Source organism: Tympanuchus pallidicinctus, unplaced genomic scaffold (genome assembly GCF_026119805.1).
Source record: "Tympanuchus pallidicinctus isolate F22 unplaced genomic scaffold, pur_lepc_1.0 scaffold1, whole genome shotgun sequence".
In the NCBI taxonomy this organism is placed as follows: Eukaryota; Metazoa; Chordata; class Aves; order Galliformes; family Phasianidae; genus Tympanuchus; species Tympanuchus pallidicinctus.
Genome location: NW_026294618.1, coordinates 71,114,788 through 71,137,093, shown reverse-complemented (window position 1 = coordinate 71,137,093; position 22,306 = coordinate 71,114,788). Strand labels below are relative to the sequence as shown.

The 22,306-nt window shown below is 37.6% G+C and overlaps 1 protein-coding gene across 1 annotated transcript in view; it reads left to right on the top strand.

The window, feature by feature from the left end:
- The window catches only part of PCNX2 (pecanex 2), a 150,398-nt gene that overhangs the window by 26,498 nt on the left and 101,594 nt on the right, over nt 1-22,306 (top strand). The window contains exons 9-14 of the mRNA XM_052670834.1: nt 9,563-9,698; nt 10,149-10,244; nt 11,547-11,689; nt 12,979-13,132; nt 13,227-13,259; nt 20,471-20,642. Of these exons, the coding sequence (XP_052526794.1) occupies nt 9,563-9,698; nt 10,149-10,244; nt 11,547-11,689; nt 12,979-13,132; nt 13,227-13,259; nt 20,471-20,642 (734 nt within the window). The remainder of the gene's footprint in view (nt 1-9,562; nt 9,699-10,148; nt 10,245-11,546; nt 11,690-12,978; nt 13,133-13,226; nt 13,260-20,470; nt 20,643-22,306) is intronic.

The window sequence follows — 22,306 nt, the reverse complement described above, 5'->3', positions numbered from 1 at the left end:
AGAAATTGCAAACTGTGTTCTAAGTTCATGAATTACATTAGAAACTACTTACAAAAAGGCCATTTGGATCTGTTTTGGATCTGTTGGACTTAGAAACTTGAAAAGCCATCTTCTGACCTGTTTCATTATGTTCTTTAGCAACCTTTGTTTCTCTACAGTGAATCCTTCATATTTCTGTACCATGTGGCTTAGGTGTGTAATTGGATTCTGGGATGGCAAAGGAGGACAAGGAAGTTCACATCTGTGTAAAACTGGTGCGTGGCATAAGCCTGAACTCCCTTTTTGCGTGATTAGTCTGTCTTTTGAATTCATTTTTGCTAGGTTTGAAACCTTACCTGTATAAAACAGTTACAATCATCAGTTAGAGTTTTCTTCCCATTGAACTGGTGATACAATGTAAAACTCAGAATCATTAGCAATAATATCCTTTAACACATGAAGTGAAAATATGTCCATGTTAGACCATTTTTAAAGATTTATACCTGTTTTTGGGGCTATTAGAAACAAGTTGGAGTTGGTCTTTACCAATTAGGAGGTATCATTTTGCATCCTTTCTGTCTGCTACTGTATGACAGAAAGCAAATGTTTCAAAGGAATTTTGTTAACTACCTTGAATGTCTTTTGTAATGAAATAACTGAAGCAGTTTTCATAAGCATTCAGAAGTTAAATATTGGCTATCATGTTATCTAGGAATTACGTGTGAAGTGGCTCACAAGTATCAGTGAAAATATAACCCCCTAAAATTACAGTAATCATAGTAATAGTGTTAATAATTTCTGCAGCAGTACTGTGATCTGTCCCCATTACAGAAATCAGTAGTATCATGAGATATATATCAATGCCAAATGCATGAGTTACACTGCAAGACTACGATTGCATACTCTATGCATACTTGCTTTACCAGGCTAATCTGTTTTTCAAATATTTGACTGCTTTTCTGTCTGTCCTTGTGTACTGGAGGTTTTTTTCAGAAGGTCAGGCAACCTCTAGTGTTTGTGTACATATCTGTATTAAGAAAAACATGTCCATATTCATTATCTCTCAGTAATGTAGCTTTCCTCTACGTACGTTTGAAATACTGTGCTCTTAGAATTCTATCTTTCTCAATTACGTGGATGTCAGAGGTTGATCAATAGGCATGTTATCCTTTCTGGTTTCACAGCTATGAAAAACTGTTCAACTCATGTAATTTAGTGCTGTTTTTTTTCCACCAAGTACCACCAAGTACCCAAGTGCTAAAATAATATACTGCCTGAATCTGTAGCCTACAGAATTTGAATATTTGCATACTCTTTTTGATTCTTAATATGTGAGGTGTTCATTTTATAATTCAGTGGTGGAACTCAGGACCTGGTCATTATCTGCTTCCTTAACTTAAGTTGCAAAGACAGTAAAAAGTAAGCTTAATTTAAATGTGAGGACACTTATATGATACATGTTACTATTTAATAGCATATAGTATATACTATACTATATATAGTACATATTATTATTCATATATATAATATAAAAATAATAATGTATTATAATAATAAAAATAATATATATTATTAAAATATTACTAATAATTTCTATTTAGTTTTGTTCCTACCAAAAATATGATCCCAATTTTTACTGTGTGTAAAATTCTGTTCTTTGTGGTTGGAGGAAGCTGGGGCATGACATCCAGTATCATGATACGATGTTATTAAGTATAATAGTTGTACTCACATATAAACCCCTCAAAATGGTCTAATGCTTATGCATTCAGATTATGTGTTCTTTCTGCTTTGTCATTTGAAATAAATTTCTGATTGGGAATATCTACAAAGGAACTATGCAGAGCTTTGTGGTACTGCCTGAAGCAGATTGTAGATTTGCTAGCATGGTGGCACTATAGAACTCATGTGGTAGAATCATAGAATCCTTTGAGTTGAAAGAGACCTTTAAAGGTCATCTAGTTCAACTCCCATGCAATGAACAAAGATGTGTACAGCAATATGAGAAGAGATTATTACATATCACTGAAGAATGTACCGATGTAGTATAATGGTAGTTACTGACCTAGTATCTGTTGGTGTTTGAGCATTTTGCTGTGTCTTTACGTTTGTTTCTATTAAGCACCAAGATTTTTGTGGATGTGTGTGCAGAAACAGATGTGCTGTGGCTAACTAGGCTTCGAAAAATACAGAAAATCCTGATGTCCATATGTCCCTACCAACCTGGCAGTGCTTGCTATGTTGAAAAACAGAGTAGCTCCAAGGGAAAATGTTCTTGTGATATTTTTTTCTAAAGTAGAATAAAGAGCTACTTTTTGAGAAAAGGCAAGTTTTCTTTCTCAAGTGAAGTATTAGCTTTCAAAAAGTCAACTGGAGTTGTCTCCTCACAAACTGTAGAAGCATTTGGCCATTTTTATTTCTTTCCATAAACACTTTTAAAAAACACTTTTAAATTTTATTTCATAATAATGCAATTTCTGAGGATACCATTTGTGTCCTTTTTCTTCTTTCATGTGTTAAACTCCGGAGAAGAAAACAGTACTGAACCTCTCAGGCTTGTGCAAGATGATATCATCATACACCAGCATTGATTTTGAAGTTAATAGAACTGGTGTCTATGTAGAGCAATCCAGATGTTTGCTGACAGCAGTTCTGCTTTGTGATGCTGAAGTATCTGATTCATTCACGTGCTTTGATAGGTTCACATGGTGGACCTCTTGTTGCAGTTAATCACTTTGTGTCTGGCAACAGTCAGCTTTAGGAGGCTGATGTGCTGTAAATGTGTAACATAAAGTAGAGTTTAAAATAAATATGTAAGGCCACAGAAATGGATTTATGGTGTGCAACTGAGAGCAATAAAGAAGTGGAACAAAATGATTAGACTTAGCCACTTCTGAGAAAAAAAAAAAAAAGCATTTTTATATTAGATGCAGTTTCTCCTTCCTGCCTTGACAGCTGAGCTGAATGAAAATTTGAAATCTCTTGCATATATCTAAAACTACCTTGCTGTATACCTTTCTAAAAAATAATTAAAAGATCAAGTTTGTCTTCTTCCACTTTCTTCATAATATATCAGTTTTGTTATTGCAAATGCAATTACTATAATATATAATAAAATCACATAATTTCATTCATATATATAATTGTATTTATATATTTTTTTATTGTCATACATGGTTCATCTACTCCAGTATATGTATTGCACTATGTGTGTTCCATGAGTGATCCATCCTCTAAATGCTTCACTGTTTGAGTGAATCCAAGCTTCTCAGCAGCTTTGTTATCATTTGGCTTTTAAAACGTTTTTCCAGGATAGGTAGAGAACTCCATTAAGAAAAAAAAGCCTCTACAAAAGAGGCAGTTGCTTTTTTCTTCTTTGTTTTGAGAAAAAGGGCTATTTCAACATCAGACAGGCTGATAGGTTAAAAAGAGCTAATTGCAGCAAAACAGTGTCCCACAAGTACTAAAAAAAACCGCCATGATTGAAGTTACCTGCCAGTAGAGCTATTAAGTGCCATGGACTGCTGGCATTTCTGGCCCTGGGCAAAAGAGGAGAGCTTCAAATCAGTGAGTTAACTTTCTTGATTTACATTCACAGCCATGAATAATCTGTTGAGGTGAGTTGTGCTATATGAAGGCATCTAGCTGAATGCCTTAGCAGTACTATATGTCTCCTGTGTAGGTCCATTAATACTTCAGTATTTTCATCACTGGAAAATTCTCTAAACTTGTGAGGAATAAATCTCATAGGAGGAAGTAAAATTAAGTTGTTTTTTTTTTTAATTTTTTTAGTTTTCATATTTCAAAGCGCCATTTTAGTGCCAATTTGGAATACTGTGCTTCTGAAACATCATTTTCTGTATTTCTCAGCAAGGTGACCTTCTGCTCTAGCAATAGCTGCTGACTTCATTTTGAGGAAGAATTCTGAAGGCTGCTCAGCAGGTTGTGTTATTCTGCAACTGAGCACTTTTTAGATGGATTAAGCAAATATTTTTTAGCTTCTTCTCAGATTTGGTGATTGATTTGGTAGCTTAGGTGAAATGCTTTTTGAACATAAACATGAGCACGTGCAGGTTGAAACTGGTCATGTTTGAATTCTGACATTACCACTTATTTTCCGTAGAAAAATAAAATACTCTTTACCAACTCAGTAGCATTCTGCTGAGTTGCTAGGTACAGGAGAAACACCTGACACCTATCATGGCCACTTAAAACTTCTTTCCTATGGTGTTTTTTTTTTCCCACCCCTTTTGCTATTTTAAAGCAGAGTGAGGAGAGCCACACGATGGCAGCAGCACCCCGCTCAGTAATGGAGCAGCAGAAGCACAGAGGTTTTGAGGGTTACTTTGCCTCCCTCCCCCACGGTTCAGGCCGAGAGCTCAGGAAAACAATTTAGAAGACTGGAGATGATGGAGCAGTAGGTGCTTTCAAAGCATTAATTTCAGTAAAACTGCATTTTCTCGAAAGGCATGCCCCAAGTTGTTAACTGGTCTGTGCTTCTTGTTTTTTAGTGTTATTAGTACATTTCTCTTTACTCTGGAATGCAATAGACTTACAAATTATTAGTGTTACTTGCTTGTTATTAAGATTAAATATATGTATATGTGAATACAAAGAGGCAAGGGTGAACCAGGTGGATCCCATTCCTACACCTACATAAAGAAGTGCATGTGACGTGTAGTATTCATACTGCCTGCAGTGCCTGTGATAACCTTGCACTGCAAGGCTTCTCTCTGTAGTATCTCTCTTAATGAACATAGTATGTTCTGCTGTTCATTCTGTAGACCATTCCAAAACGGGGGTCTTATCATTTTCTGTCATGTTGGTAAGTCACTGCATCCAGCTCTCCCATTCTATAAGCTTGAGTCCACTACCTTGTTGTTGTTAGGGATGGTATTATTCTTTGTTTCTAAACAGATGCCAAAAAAACCTTCCTAAATCCTGTTGTATAAGTAGCAAATTGTGAACAGATTAGGAGAAGTATCATCTTTAGTTTGCACTCCCCTCAGCAGTAGCCATTAAGGGAAGTTAAATTATGCATTCAGAATGAACTTTATTCTCTTTGAGACTGTTGATTTCTTACCAAAATAAGTGCAGATTGCCTCTTCAGTTTTACCATATTTGCTCTGATTGGGTATGTCACATAATCATTCAGCCTTAACGCTGCTCTCACTTTTGCATATTTCAATTTTCTTATGTAATTTGGATTGCTTTCTGGTTTTCAAGTCGTTCTATTTAATGGTACAGCTGGTAGCTGTAAGTCATCATCTGCTTAAAAAGGCTGTTTCCACAGCCAGTGGGTTTGCCTCAGTGCCTGGTTGCATGGTGATCTGGTCAGGTTCATGCTGACAGTTCTGCAGTGGAGACAAGTGAGTGGTGACTGGATGTATAGCAAGAGGTCTGCGTGGTGGTTAGGTTTAATTATGACGAGAGAATGAAACGGCAGGGGAGGCGTTTTAGGTGAGAAGTAAAACTGCTGAGGTGTAATGGTGGTAGGAAGACCTCAGAAATGTGATTGAGTAATGGAGGTGCTATCAGGGAGCTGTGGACTGCTATTGATCCTGTACTTCAGTGTCACTTCAGGCAGCAGTGTTTCTACCAGAAATTGACCGTTTTGAAAGGACGCAGCTAGGGCTTTTGGAGTTCCCATTATGTTGTTAGTGCTAGATGGATCTTGTACAACCAGATTGCTTGGGTATCAGTTCAATTTTGAATGCACCTCAGACTAATGCCTTGGAGGTAATTGTTAGATGGGCAACCTCTGAGCTTCACTCAAGTTCACAGCCAGAGCTGTTTGACTTAAGAATGGGGTTTCAGTGAGTATTACAAATAGGTTTCAGCTATATGATGACATATTATTACAGCTGTGGATATTTGTGTTGCATATTGTTGCATTTCGTAACCCAGATAGCTGCCTAAGAATGGGATGGGTGCTTTCTTGTTTTGAGCTCAAGACGGAAGCTTTTCTGTACTGCTACTGTTGTGACCTTGTTTACAAGGTTGCCTACCACAATTTAACTTTCTCCTAAATACAGGCTAAAGTAAAATTTAGCCAAGCCCTGCAGAACAACTTTATTGGCCTGGGAATCTGTTATAATTTTGCGGCATGCCTTTATAATGAGCTTACTTTAAAAGGTATTCAGAATTCAGGCCAGCTAATCCTTAACAAAGGATTTGACTTAGACTGGGTTATATTTCAATTGTTTGAGCAAAGCTGTCAGCTGTATAAGGCATATATACATACGTCCCATCAAACCGTAACCAGAGAGGGAGAAGGGAGATTTTTTTTCCAGTTTTGTGTAGTTGTGTTAAAATACTTTCAATGTTGTACTTCCAATGATGTTCTCAAAAAAGAAAAAAGAAAAACAAAAAAACAAAAAAAAAAACCTATGGCCAGGGAAAAAAATCTTGGCTTTGTGACCGCTTATCAGTAGAGGGTGCTGTGAATCTTTTGCATTCGTTGTGCGTAGGTTGTATGTTTACCAAATATATTTTTAGTTATTAGTTTATTATTCAAAATGTAGTTCAATTATACCTTCGCTTACATTACAGTATGGTTTACTGTAGTAAATCTGGATAGCATTAATTTCATTCCACAAATGAACAGATTTTCTACTTAGTAAGATTCCATGTTACAGTGTGCTCTGTTGTGATGATTTTATTATTAGAGAGGGTTTGCTCCTACTTATGTATGGTAATAAATTTATGGAATTTTGTTTGTAAGCTTACAAAAACACAAACACTGCCAGCACATTTCTTACTGATATTTACTTTCAGCGTGATAATGTCATCATGACATTCAGCATCAGGGAGGTGGCAGGTGAACATGAGAAGGAGATTGTATGGAAAATAGGAGTATGGAGGAAAAATAGCAAATAAAGAGCTGAGGGGAACAGAAGATGAGGAAAGAATAATAAGGGATGCAGAGATATAAGGTTGTATAAATAAAAGGCATGGGAATCAGGTAGAGGCCAGGTGACAATCCTGTTTTGGGAACTGTTGCTTTGCTAGCTCTGCCTTTCTATTTCCTGTGCCCTGATTGCCTTGCCAGGTGCATAAAATTTCCAGCATTTTCCCCACAGTGTCCTAGCTGTTTGCAACCTTTTCTGCCAGTTGCTGGTAGATGGAGCTGTAAATTCTGCCGCTGAAAGCAAACAGAAGCAAGAATTTGGACTTTCTGGGCTTTTCAGTTATCTTCAAGTCTGATGGGAGAGAATTTGTTCTCTAAATTTATTCTTGGAAGAACTCTTATTCTTAAAATTATTTTGATTTCCTAGAACTAATAGAAGAGTGTGCAAGGGGAGTATCTTGGCCTATCTATCCATCATTCTCCCAGTTCCATTCTTGGGAAACAGATAAAAGACATGGTTCAATTTAGAAATACTCTCAACTCTATTTAGCTTTTGTAGAAAGACAGCTAAGGGCACAGAAATTTATTGAAGATTAACTCTTCTTTTAAGAAGAAATGAATAAACACTGTTCTATTTCCTTACTATGTTTTGGGTCACATTTTGAGCAGGAATTCCCAATGCAGAGCTTCTGCATACCCTGAGCTATGTTTTGCTTTTTCCTCCTATAAGAAGGCAATGCCAGGGTCATTCTCACAACAACAAGAAATGGGACATTCATCCTAGCAAAACAAAGAAGTCCATGGCCTTCTTTCATGCTGAACAAAGTCACTCTTGGGTAGGTTGCTTCAGAACATGGGAAAAGTCCGGATATCCTCTGTAGTCTGTATCTATGGCTAGTTGTTTTGAGGAACTTCCTTCCTGGGAGGCATGCCTTTATGCTTCCCTTTCTGCCTACTTGAATCAGTTGTTTGAGACCTAGGACTGTGGATTGTTTCCCATCACTTCTGTATGGTTTATTGCTATTGACTACTTGTGGGTGTCAATGGCTATTGACTGCTTGTGGGTGCTGTATACGACCCACAAAGCAGATGTGTTCTTATGGAGAGCTGCCTCATGGCTGGGCCATCAGTTGATCATGTTGGGCCTAGCCCTCATTTCCTAGTACTGTCCAAAGAGCATGTGACACTATATGGAACAGATCTTTCTCTACTTGTAGCAGGTGGATTGGGGAGTACAGGGGAAGCCATTGGGGTCAGGACAGTGGGGCACTTTCATTTGTGCTCATCTGATAACTCAGCTGGAGTGGTAGATGGTACCCAAACCTGACATGAGTCAAGGTGTTAAGAAAACTAGATTAACATGTCTGGAGGCCAAAGGCAGGATGGCTTCTGTAGTGATATCCTGGTGCTGCTGGTATTCCTGTTGGTCTGGGTGGAGATAGCAAGTCCTAGTGGTGAGAAGGATACAGTGTTTGTTTTAGGCTGTTGGTCTGATACTTCAGCCCTGCTTCTTAGTGATCCAGACATTGAAACTCATCCTGTTGTATCAATAGCCATTGCAGTTTAATTTAACAGCCTCTTTTGTACGGGACAGTCACAACTGTAAAGCTCCTGAGGTGGCATGGGAACAATCATATAGGGTGTGCAAGATGAGTTTATTTTTTGTTCTGGCACAGGCTTCTTGGGTGAACAGAGGCAAATGACTTAAGTTTTTTCCTGCTTGTCTTTCTTTTGCGGAAGACAGGAACAGTTGGTACTGACTGCCTTGGATGAGGTGATAGTAACTAACCATTTTTGCAACACAGAAGGTATTGCTGCTGTAACTGCAGAGGATAAAGTATTTAAGCATAAAGCAGTAAACATGTGGCATGGTGGGAAATCATCTTGTTTGTTGTTCTCCTAGATTGAGTTTAGACCTCAATACCAGGTTATCTATATTAGCCTTTTATGAATGATTGATTAATGTATTGTCATCTTGTGAAGGCAGAAGGAAGTTTCTTATAGCCTGAATACTCAGTGGGGTAAATTAATACTTATCAAATTCTGTGCTGCTGAGGCTAGATGAGTTTGGTAGGTAGCTAAATGAATTTGGTTTAAAGCTCATTTTAAAGTATCTCCAGAGGAGTTACCATGTAGTTTTGCACTGTGGATATGCAGCTTTTGACCTGAGTTATAGGAGAAGGTAAACAAGAGGGAAACTGTCATAGATAATCTATTATTGATACTTACAGCAGTGTGCTTGTGAGAAGTGGAGATGCATAGAGACAACTAGAAAAAAAGAGATGATGTTTTTCTTCCAGAAATTTAATTCAGTATTACTGGTCTGGAAATGTGCCACACTGATATTTCTGAAAACAACTCTTGGACTAGGAGTCACATCAGGTGACTCTAAATGCTTATTGTTCTGACACTCAAATCTCAGTGTACAATAAGACTTTCTGAATTGCCAGTGAACAGCAAAATGCACTTCAGAAGTGGAATTCATTCTAGGTATTCATCTTGGGATGAGAAAAACCATGATATGGAAGTGCCCATTTCTCTACAGAGGATAGTATACCGTGTATCTACATTTGCATGCTAACTGCTTTGTGGGCCTGAACTAGGTTTCAGGTATGAAGTTGGGAGGCTCCTTGTCCTGTAAGCCAGCCTGTCTTCCTCCTGTGATGTTTCAGGATTACTACGAAGATGCTGCTTTCTAACACAGTCTCATTCCTTTCTCCCCTCTGTATGCAGTGAGATACAGTTCAGTTCTTCTAGTACCACCACTTCAGAGAGCCAGGAACCATCTTCTGGGGATCAGGCAGCAAGTGCTCTGCAGCAGCAGCTCCTTCTAATGGTGGCACGAAGGACCCTCTCAGAAACCCCACGGGTATATTGTAATATCTCAGTTTCTAGCATTTTGATAAACTATTATACAAACAAATGCTGCAGCCTTGTTGCTAAGACAATTTTGTTGATTTATTGTGCTTTTTTTTGTCCAGTACTGCTCAGTTATTTAGATTTATTTTATGCTGATAGATGCAATTCAGATGTTTTCTACTGATACTGAGGAGAGTCTAGGAGAAGATAGGTGTTACTGACTTGAAGGGGCTCTTTGCAGAAAAGAACTGCACAAGTGAGAAACTGCTCTGCAAAATACAGTTTTGTGGTCTGTGCTAGACTCCATTACCTAAAGAAGCTGATCTTCTATCTAATTTCATTGGAAGAGCATGTAGCTGTTATGATTTTAGATGCACCACCACATTTTAATAATATTACATTTTCTTTGGATTCAGTAGTATCCTAAAACCTTATGTCTGGTTTCCCTTTTCTGAATCAGGCAACCAGGCTTCTGGATGTCTATTGTGGAATGTCAAAGCCACATCTCTCAATGCAGCTGATAAAAGAAAAAAGCCCTCAGAGTTCTTTTAAGATGGTAACATGTGGTCATGTTTGAACTTTACTATATTTGGGCTCTTGGACCAATGGCTTGAGGGTGTAATATTGCTTTGACAGTTCCCTTTATAATAACGTTAACCTTATCTTTTTCTCCATGGCAAGTTCTACTTTGATATTTATGTTTAACCTTAAAATGTCAGTTAATTATCTTACTTCTTGGATTTTGAACAGAAACTTTAAGCTGAAAGCAAATCGTATAGAGAAATTGTTTTAAGTTAAAAGTCTGTTAATTGTCCTTGTTTGTTACAAATATGTTTCGGATTTGGTCATAGACTTCTATCTAAAAGCTCAAATGTTTTCCAAATATTTTTAATCTTGTAAATTGCTCATAAATTAGAGAACCATTATCACTCTTACTTCTAGGAAAACTGCATCATTAAGAAAGAAGTAAGGCATGTTGCTCAGGCTTATGTGGCAAGTTCATAACAAGGGCAGGCAGTAACTTCAGAACTTCCTGTTCTCTGATTTATTATTGAACATGAAATCCTAAGCCTTAGTAAGTCAGGAGTTTTGTCATGGACTTCAGTGAACTTAGATTTTCAGGCTGTCTCTGCCACAATATAAATTTACAAAGTGAAGGTTTATACCCCCCACCCCTCTTTTTTTTTAAATATATGAAGTACTGTTACACTTGGTAAGTAGCTTAGGACTGCTGAGAGTTTCCCAAATAGATCTCAAAAATCTGACTACAGCCTTGTGCAAGCCTTGTGTAATCAACTTTATCCAAATATTACAGTTCCTCTGGAGCCAAAATGCTCACTTGGACACTCAGTTAAATAGATGTTAAAATGTTCTCAGGAGTGAATAATCAGATCTTCAGATCTTTTTAATGGACTCTTTTACCAGTATTCTTTTTTCTTTTTTTAGTTATTACAGCGAACAATTTTTGTTAGGAAGATGGAGCTAATTATTGCAGTTGATTGAATTTCATGTTACTTTCTGGTAGGACAGAGAACCCAAGAGGAACGAAACTGTGCCAGGATTAGCAAGTGTAATCTTTTGAAGTAAATTTTTGCTTAAAGAATGTAGTTCAGCAACTTTTTAAAGTGATAATAGAAATGCTAATATATTAGGTATTGTTCTAGTTTCCCTGAGATAGGAGGCATTATTTCCAGTGCAACCTACATAGTGAAGATAAATACATTCTGGTTATTCCTGTTTGGGAAAAACAATTCTGAAACTTAATGTAAATTTAGCCCTTCAAATACCTGTACTGCTGGCAGCCATATACCAGTGCAGAAGAATATTTTGCGCATTTCTGGTTTGTTTGTTTTTAAAGCAACCCAGTCAGGAACCTGAAGATTCTTCATGTTCTTCAGCACAGCGGAAATTGAACAGGCAGTTTTACCGATTTATCATATTCCCTGGTAAATGGATTAAAGTCTGGTACGATCGGCTGACCTTGTTGGCACTGCTGGACCGGTAAGCTTTCTGCATCCAACTCTACCTGCTGTGCAGTGTGCATCCCTTTCTATCTGCTGAACAGAGGAGGCCACTTGAGAAGAAAGAAGCAAACGTTGTATTAGTGTCGTATTCAAGTTGAACAGACAGATACTTGTTTGTTCTAAGTAGAAGAAAATATTTTCCTTTAGGATATTTTTGGTGTTTTTCACTGCCCTTAATTTTCCAGAGTGACTTGGGTTTGTGTGAGCACCAGTCTTGTGGAACAGTCCTTAAATTTGATGCTTAGCTGTCAGATCCAGTGGTTTTAAGCTTTCTGATGAAAAAAGTCAATACGTTGGTCAAAAATACAGAAGTGCCAGGCTCTTGTAAGTCAAGTACTGCAGTCTTTAAAAAAATACATGAAAAATTATAGATGATATTCAGAAGGGGATCTTTCAGCCACTCCCTCTGTTCTGGTATGGTTTTATTTGTTTAGAGAAAAATTCTTGTCTTGGCATCTCTTCTTCTTGCAGTCCCTCAGTTTCATTCAGCATCAGCTCTTCTGGCAGTACCCTTTGCAGTTAGACCTCGTGTGGCAATCTGACTACTTCAACATGTTAGATATGTTAGCTTGCATTCCTCATAGTTCTCACTCTCTTATTGCTATTTGGTCGTTCCTTTTGGATATGTGTTACACTCACATTATATGCTAATATAAGCTCCACAGTAGAAATTTCAGAGGACAACTTTTACACTTTGAAGAAATCAGACTTATAGTCAGGGATCTTAGGTTCAGAGCAGGTGCTTTTTTTTTCTTAATTGCACAGAAAATGTTTACTGATCATCTTTTTTATATCCTGAATATTAACATTTTTCTCCCTCGGCTTCTGTGTTCTAATGGAGCAGATAAAAGAAATAAAACATAGCATGGTGAATGTGGTCGTTCATTTAATTCTTTGTTGTCAGATGTTCATTAAATGAATGTTTTATTTCCTTATTTAAATATTTTCTTTTATAGTGATGCACTTGCATACGTACAAATCGCTTCTACTGTGGAATCCTATTTGGGAAGAGAGATTGAAGGGTGCAGATAAGCACTGAAGCCCAGCATAGACTATGCTTTTTATTTGTAGGTTTTGGCTGTCACAATGTCTAAGGTTTTTGGCAGGGGAGCGAGGTATGTTAAACATGGATATGTAGTTTCAGGACTAAAATCTCAGGTCCTTGAAATTCTGATTGCTCCAGCACTGATTGTTTATACCAGCTGCAAATGAATCTGCATTGCTGTAACAACTACATAAATATTTTTATTATTATTATTCACACAGGACAGAGGATATAAAGGAGAATGTACTTTCTATTCTCCTAGTAGTTCTCGTTTCACTTCTTGGATTCCTGACTCTAAACCAAGGCTTTTGCAAAGACATTTGGGTTCTGTTGTTCTGTCTCGTTATGGCCAGTTGCCAGTATTCTCTCCTAAAGGTAGGAAACAAGTTTGTATCCAAATGCTGAATTGTCTTCTAACTTCTGTGAAGACAAGTCCCTGTATGTAAACTTCTTTCTGTTTTATTTTCAGAGTGTCCAGCCTGATCCTGCTTCACCAATACATGTAAGTGTTGGCTAGAAGAACAAGTCTTTCTCCTTTGTTGTCACTTTTGTACTGTGTAACAACAGTTAGCTAGTCTGTGAAACTGAGGATTAACTAGTTCATTGTTCTAGATGATTTATGAAAATGATGCTGTCTTAATTTTAAATTACTGAATTTGATACTGCTCTTAGAAAAGTGCTTTCTCTTTGAGCTGAAGTACTCAATTAAAACAATGCATCTGGACCAATTTACTGAAATTAAATATTGTGGCATTAGACCAGCATTTTCTTTGCTTTCCTTGGGAAATGGGCTGAATGCAGAAGAAGTTCTAGATTAACAGCATGGTCAGCTGGGACTTGAGATTAGCAAGTTTTTTTTTTTTGAAAAAATATAATTATTTTGATTTATTTTTATCTGTTATTGCTTCTGTATTTCCTAGTAATGTGATTTAGCTCGTCAAATGGCATAGATTCTTGTTTGTTATATGTCATTACTTCAGTGCCTGTGTCCTGAAGAAATGACCAACTCGGTGAATGAACGCACGTTATAAGGATCTGTATATAGATAAAGATCTGTATATTCTGAGAAGCTGAACTCTGCCATCTCTCTTCAAAGAGCTTGTTCCTATCTCCATTATAAGACTGGTTTAAGATCATCAGTGTTTAACTGTGAACTGACCCCTACGTCTGTCACTGTCTCAGCACTTTTGATTTGCTGGTGTTGTGACACATTCCAGGGGTGATATGGTCCCTTGCTTGCTTTTACATCTTCTGTCCAGATGCTCCTTTGTTTGTTTATTATTCCTTGCAAGTTTTTGAAGAACCCCCCCTCTTCCCTCAAGGCTCCAGAACAGCATGTTTAAAACTGCAGGTCTGTTTGATTATTTTGCTTTGGTAGGGAGTAATTACTTTTGTCAGTTTTGAGGCTGGAAATACAGGCTGAACTTGAAATTGAGTTTATTTATAAGTGTACACTGTACATTGCACTAAGATGGATTTCAGTGGATTCTTCTTTTCTATGTCAGTTATTATAGGGTGATCTTAAGGTATTGTCATTTATAATATATCCACAGGATAGTCAAGACTGCATAAAAAGTAGGGAAGGCTAGTGAACAGCAGCTTCATTTACAGATTCAATTCATACATTATCCTGCAGTATTTTAAATGAATGTAAATATTCCTACCTTAGTGTAAAGTTGCTTTTTTTGGGTGATTAAAATCAATTAGTCAATTCAGCTGCGATGTGTTTAGACATCACGTGAACCATAATCAAATAGTTTATAATTCACAGACACTAGTAACATGCGCGCTTATTTAAACTGAGCGGCAAACTTTTAATCAAAGCTTCATTATAAATATTCTTAGCCCATATTTTTAATTGTATTAAAGGCAAACTAACTACTGAAGTTAAAACATTTTTTGAGCAGGATCTGGGTTTGTGTTTCAGACTTGAACAACAGTAGTGTTACAAGAAATGGTTTTAAGTTGAGGGAGGGGAGGTTTAGGTTGGATGTCAGGGGAAACTCTTTACAGAGAGAGTGGTGAGGTGCTGGAACAGGCTGCCCAGAGAGGTTGTGGATGCCCCGTGTCTGGAGGTGTTCAAGGCCAGACTGGATGGGGCCCTGGGCAGCCTGGTCTAGTATTAAATGGGGAGGTTGGTGGCCCTGCATGTGGCGGAGGGGTTGGAGATTCGTGATCCTTGAGGTCCTTTCCAACCCTGGCCATTCTGTGATTCCATGACAAGTATTATTCACCACATTGGATTCTGTTTATCATACAGCAAGCAGTACAGCGAAGTAACAATAGGTGTTTACATCTTCCCAATGCTTTTCTAAAATTTATCATGGAGAGGGGGTACTGTTGAGTCAGAGCCTGAACCACTGGCTGATCACCTGAGGAAAGGACTGAGTCAGCCATGGGAGCACAAGTGAAGGCAATTCAGCTGTGTGACTGGAAGGGGTCACAGGTCCTAGACCCCATTTAAGGGCTGATTGCCACTGGGGAAGGATCTCTTTCTGGAGATCCCTCCTCTGTGGAGTCTTTCCTGTGAACCTAGATCTTTGGATACAGGTGAGCATTCCTTCCTTGTTTGTTTCTTTTCCCATTTTCACCATGATAATCTTTCTAGCTGTAATAGCAACTGCAACAAAGATGAAATCAAAATAGATTAGCTATCTCTGCCTTGTATCTCTATCTCTGCCTTGTATCTTACCTCTTAGTATAAAACAAAATAGGTATTTGTAAATGCTTCTTTAAGCTACTAAGCACCACAAAAAATAAGACATACTATTTCATAATACATATTGACTACATTAAAACTAAAGAGTACAACCTCTCTTGATGTTATATAAGGATGCAGAAGAGCAGGGTGATTAATGAATGAGCAGTACCATGTCCATGAATGAAAATGCAGATGAGACTTTTCAGTGTGAAATGAACCATTGGCAGCTACAGATTTGCACAATGAATTAATTTCTGTTCTTGGATTTATGAGTAGCCTTTAATGCCTTACATTATCCAAGCATGCTGAAGATGTTCCGGACTCTCTCACAAGCAGGCTTCGCTACTTCTTGGTGGAACTTTGTCATCTCTAGCCTATACCATTTTGAGAGGTTCTATTTTAGAAGATCATCCACCGAATTCAGGAAACAGTGCCCAGGAATGCGTAAAACTTTTGCTCAAAACTCCTTCCAAGTGCTAGTATATTTACTTCCTGCTCTATGCTGTAGAGGTAGTGGTTGTTGACTGAACCGTAATACCTGAAGTCCGGTATAATTTTATTGGAGGTGGGTTCTTCCCTATGTACTGAAACTTGGAACTCACCATGATGACTTCACGTGGTTGAGTCACTGTCCTTGGAGATGTTAAAAAAAATAATAATAATAAAATAGAAAAATGTTGTTGTATTAGCATCTAAAATACTGGGGAAATATTGGTGGCAAGTGGATGGTTTGACTGGATGATCTTGGAGGTTTTTTCCAACCTTGATTGAATCTATGACTGCATTTAGACAGTACGTAGTATTTGAATGAGAGATCCTAGCTGTAACCCTATACTGTATGGGGTAAGAAATTAAATCTTAAGTCAGCTAAAACTTTGGATTTTTTATTCACTTATGTATGTTTTATTGAATTGTGGTAATGTTTCTTTTTGATCATCCTTGGTGGTGAAGTTGGAACTCGCTATGCTCTGCAGCACCAGTCTTACAGATAATACTTGCTACCAGCAAGTATTTATCCTATCAGCAGGTTTAAGACTGTTTCCTGCTACAAAATCAGAGCATGACTTTTTTGTCACCCTGTGATTTAGCCTTTTGAGACCCGGTTTGCTAGGAGCTGGTGGCCTTTAGAGTTCTCTTCATATAGGCACGTGTTTCTGGGATGTTAAAAGTATGGAACAGCCTCCTCATTGGCATGGTGGGGAGCATTATGTGAAGTCCATTTCAAATGTGAGTTTTATCAGTTTATTAACAACATAACATAAGAGAGACACCAATGACTGTAGGATATTCTGATATGTAAGAGATCCCTTCAGGATGTATTTCAAGTGGCTTTGATAACTGCAAGTTTTCTTGGTGGTGTTTAGCAGCAGCAGATCAGCCAGTAAAGATTGTACCTGCAGCAAATGTGCTATAGAAAAGAATCATGAGAGCTTGTCTGCAAGTCCCTCTAAGACAGGTGAATGGCTTAGGATCTAGTTCAGGTTTACAAAGGCATTTGAAGAATTGCAATCATACTCTTGAGTAAAAGAGTAAGAAGATTTAATAAATCGCTACTGTAACTACATTATGTTACAATGTCTCTGTCCCATTACCCGCCAAAGCAGCCAGATAACGTTAAGCGGGGGAACTACCACAGTCAGTTTAAAGTACTTCATGGGATTTAGAAAAACTAATTTTAATTTCTTCCTGTGTACTGTTCTGGTAGAACTGAGCACACAAACTTTTCCATAAAGCTTTCTGTCTTTCTTCTTGCAAATATGCGCACGAGCAAAAAATTCATTAAATATCCTGAATTTGACCCCCATACAAATGCTTTGCAGTAATAGGTGTTTTACTAGGGTTTCACAAACACTTGAAGCATTACTTTGTTGAAAATCTTCATGTTATCAAAACATGAGATGCATCAGTGCTGTTTGTAATATTTCTAAATTAAGAAATACAAACTTGAAAAATTCAGTGAACTTTCTTTGGCAATATTAAGGGGAAGCAGGAATTTTCTCTGATAATTTTTTTAGTTCATAAAAAATGGTTGCTTGAAAGTTAGACCTAAAATAAAAGATTAATCCAGATTTACTGATTGAATTCTTGTGAAGGAGGATGCAGGGCAGAGAAGATTCACTAAGATGGAGTTCAGTTCTGTATGTGAAAATTTGACAAGCTATGCAGCCAGTATCCTTCCCAATATGTCACTGCTCATGGTTTGCTCCTGTTGATCCAAGATTAGACACTAGTTCTATTTCAATATTCTGACTCGCTCCCCAGTGCCACTTGAAAAGAATAGAGAAGGTAGTATTTGCTCACATTCTGCAGGTTGTTCAGGTAGCCTTTCAATGCTTCTTAGCTTCTTTCCCAAGTCCTGACTAGCGTTGTTCTTTCCAGCGTGGTAAGCGTGATCTGTTTAGCAGGAAGAGTTAAACACTGACTATAAACATAATTATGTCAGTGCTCTTCTTAGAATGGAAAGATGAGATGCTGAGACTCTGGACTCCTGTTTGTTGTTTCCATCTTACCTATCTGCCTCCAAATAATTACCATGCAAAGGTAAAATCTGGTTTTGTAAGTTTAAAAAAAAAAAAAAAAAAAAAAGTAACATTACAACAGAAGTCTTTGTTCTGCAGTGTGTGGGTCAGGATATAAATATCAATCATTTGGTTGCTGTATTTACTCGTTTCTTTTCCTAAGGCACAGATTGCATTTAAGATAAATGAACTGACGGTTAAAAATAGCCAGATTGTAGTATTTCAAGCATTTTTTTTTTTTTAAGTCAGATTTTTCTTTCTAACTGTCCTCTGATGTTTTTCATGGATGTTTGTCCTATTCATAACAAAGCCTACATACACTCTCCTGCCTTTAGTAACAATGAAACTCAGATTAATCACCAGCTAGGATTTGTCAGTTTTGACTTGATTTACATTCCATGAATGTGAGGTGCAATGTAAGCATGCTAGTTCCCTGCGATCTGCCACTATGTTAACTGATTGATCCAAAAGAGTGTGTAGATCAGTTAATAGCCATGCTAACATATGAGGTTGGCTGGCAGCCAAACAAAATACAGTTGCTGTTTCAAATCAGTGAGTAGGCACAAAAAACTCCCACCAATGATCTTTTATTACACTCACTTAAAATTGCATTTCAGAAACAACTTTTCTTTTGCAAAATAAACCTGAATTCTTGTCAGTTTGCTCCTGGCTTTTCACACTGAAGAAATCTTTTCACTCGCAGATGTCCTGGATGTCTTCTGTACTCTAAAGTTTGCTACTGGAAGAGCTATTAAGATTTTTAAGTGTTTGTTATTCTCTCTGGCCCGTGACCCCACAGCAATTTTCTGTAGGATTACTTCGAACTTCGTATACTAGGGACACATATGGAAGTGTAAGATAAGGATCCTTCCTTGTTTGGGAAAGAGAAGCCAGAAACAGCTATAGAATGTCACCTTTTCCAGGAGGGACGCTGCTTTGCTGTCAAATGTTTCAAATCAATGAGAAAAATTGAGTTGTGTTGGTACAAGATGTCTTTTTGCTTTCTTTTACCCCAAAGGCCTCTTTTCAGCAGAAGCCTTATCTTGCTTCCTTTTTGTAGACAAAATGACACTGGGGACACAGGTGGCCAACAGGAATCACTTAATATACCAGGAATTTTGTAGATGCTTAGTACTATATACATCCACACACAAAAGCATTCTGCATCCTTTTGCAGTGTAAGGAAAGGTGTTGCCATAAAGTCCATTTTTTTTCAAAGCAGCAGACAGATGAACATGATCCTGTTTTAGGGATGAAGTGGGAAGGTAGAAACATTTACTATTGTAAAGCCATTGCCTTGTTATATGTTCATGCTGCAGTTCTATGAGGATGGCAACCAGCTGCGTTTCACCTGAGCACAATGGAGCTAAAGCAGAGTTACCAGACACCTGTTGAAAAGTGCTGTAGCAACTCTCCTAACTTTGTCTGTCTTGCATCTTGAACTATATTTAGCCAGTTTCTGTAAATGAATGTGGTGCCTTTGAAAGCATTGTGTTGCAACTGTTTGATGGAAATTAAGAAAAAACAGGTTTCACCTGCTGAATCACCTGTAGCATTGCCCTGTTTTACAAAACAAATCTACCCGGGGGGAGGTGAAGGAGGAGCAAAAGGCAGCAGTGAAAAGAATCAGTAGTCATGAGAAATGGCTTTACAGACAGGAGACTATGACTGTTCAAAGGAGCAAGATGTCTTTTTAACACGTTTTCCTTTCAGAGTGTGTTTGGGCAAAAGTCCAAGTTGGTTGTTGCTTTAAGATTTGTGTTTCTAAATGCTTGTGGTGTTTTCCTGTGTCTGCAGATGATGGGCAGTCTCCAGAATTTTGTTGCTAATGATGATTGATCCTTTTAAAATCTATTTTTATCCTTGCTGGGATAAAGGATCCTCTTTGAAAAGATGCCATTCTCTGGTCTTGTAGTGATGTCTGCTGTCAGTTTTGTGGATGGTGACAACACATAGTGTTGCTGCACATTACCTGCCATCTCCATGGTGTCTGGTAAAATGCTGTGGCATCAGGAGAAGAAATTGGATGATGTTAAGTAGGCTCAGACCTTTTCCTTTTTCTTTTTTTTTAATTTTTTTCTTCCCAGGTTGCAATTGTATTTCAAGAAGTTATAAACAAATAAATAAAATTCAAGCTACCTGAAACAGACAGTCATTAAAATAAGTTCTGTTTATGTATAAGATTCAGACAGATGGGGATGTTTTTTCTCCTCAGCAAATGACTACTTTTGTGATTAGTTTTGAAAGGTCCCAAAGGTTAGATTTTCAAAATCATAAATGATTGCTGGCATTAATCTGAAATGCTTTTTGTACTTTTTGAAAGACTCCTCTGGAGAAGATAAAAATGCCTTGTAATATTTTTATTATTAATTAGTGCATGTAAGTCATTAAAACTTTTTGTATGACTCCTGAACCTCTCTGCGATTTAATACAATATGCACAGTAGGAGAATGAATACAAAATTCAAATACTTTTTTCTTTTTTTTTTTCCAGGGGCACAATAAAATCATAACCTACAGCAGACCTGTTTATTTTTGCCTATTATGTGGCCTTATTTTGCTGCTAGATGCTGGATCTAAAGACACAAATCCTTCAGTTTATACAATGTATGGCTTGAAGCTTTTTTCTCCTAGATTTCTCCAGTCAGCCAGAGACCATATAATAGGTGAGTCAATATTTTTCCTAAGACTGTAAAAATGAATTAAGTGTCAGCTGGGGAAGTCTGTGTTTTCCCACGTTGGCAATCAAATGCATGTTATGGAGGTGCAACTCTGAGTCAAATTGATAGAAACATTTGGAATGACTAAAGACACATGAGAGGGGGGAAGATTTGGCAACTTTCCCTCATGTAAAAAGTGCTCTTAATGAAATGAGGCTCATAGAAAATTCTCTGTAGAAAACTAACAGTCACTGATGTTATTAGCAAAAGATATCATCTGTGAAATGCAGTTTATCTTTGTAAGGGCTTGTCTGTATGGAGCAGTTACTGCAGAATAAGCTGAGTTTTAAATTTAATGCTTGGAAGATAATCTCTGCCAGGCCCTCAGATGAACATTCATCTGCTCATGAGGAACATGGTTTTTCTTGGTTTAGTTTAATCTTGATGCCCAGATGATGAGTTAGTGTGGAGCAGCCACTATGCAGTTGCTTCCTTCTGGCGTTGTGTTCTGAAACGTCTAAGGACATCCAGGTATTGTTCCAAAATAAGACTGATGATCCCTTGCACTAATCTGGGCAGCCATGGCTAGAAAAACCCTGTTCTGTCAAGACTCTTCTTTTTATGTCCTTGTGGTCAGTAACTGACACTGCTGTTGTATTATAGGTATGAATACTGAACTGGACTCAGGTCAAATAACATGACGCTATTAATTATGAAGTAGAAAAGTTAAAATTTAGTCTCAAGTTTGTGGATTTAACCAGGATAAGAGGAAAAATCTTTGTAATATAGTATGGATGACCTCTGAGGTCTTTGTTCACCTCTGATTGTTGGACTTGCATTTTGCTGTACTGTAGTCAGGCTATTACTGCCTGAAAGGCATACTAATTTTAGGAAAGGTCTTCATATGGCTTCATTGACTCTCAATACTTCTGAACAGAAACAGGGGAATAATGAAGACCTGCATCTCACTTATTTTCATTAGCTTCTTTCATTACTTTCGTTTGGTCTCATTAAAGTTTCTTGTTACATCTTATTTTCTCTGCCTGTCAAAGGTGAACAGTAAAAATGCTGATAAATAATTCAACAAGAATCTTAAATGACTCCTGGGATAGAGATAAATGAAAAACTATGGCAACTAGTGTGGTGGAGGGGGAGAAAAAAAAGCGTGGCTATAAATGTGCTAATTTTGGTTGGCCTCAAAAGATATCCTGGAGCAGGTTCTTGAAACAGCCTGGAAGGGGAATGGGGAGAGGAAATGTGGGTTCATCTCACTAGCTGAGATCTGTTTAACAACAGAGAGAAGAAAACATTTCCTTTTGCTTATCTCCCATTGCACTTTTGCCAGCTGTGGGGTCTGGTATGTCTGCAGGTGTATTTGGTGTTTGATGTCTGACTCCTTCTTGCTTTGCCTCTATGGGAGCCCTGTCTAGTAGGCACTTGTGAATCAGTGCTGCTTTGTTTAGGCCTTTGCTCCTCCAGCTTCTCGCTGCACTTTGAGTTCAGATTCCTTTAGAAACTGAAAGTATAGGAATATTTGTTTCAGATAATAAAATGAGGAGGGAAGTTGGGCCCAAAATACCAGTGAAATGCTGCTGTTATTTTGCCTTTTTATCCATCTGCTAATTATTTTTAATGCTTGTTGATTTGTCATTGCATGATGACTTTTAAAT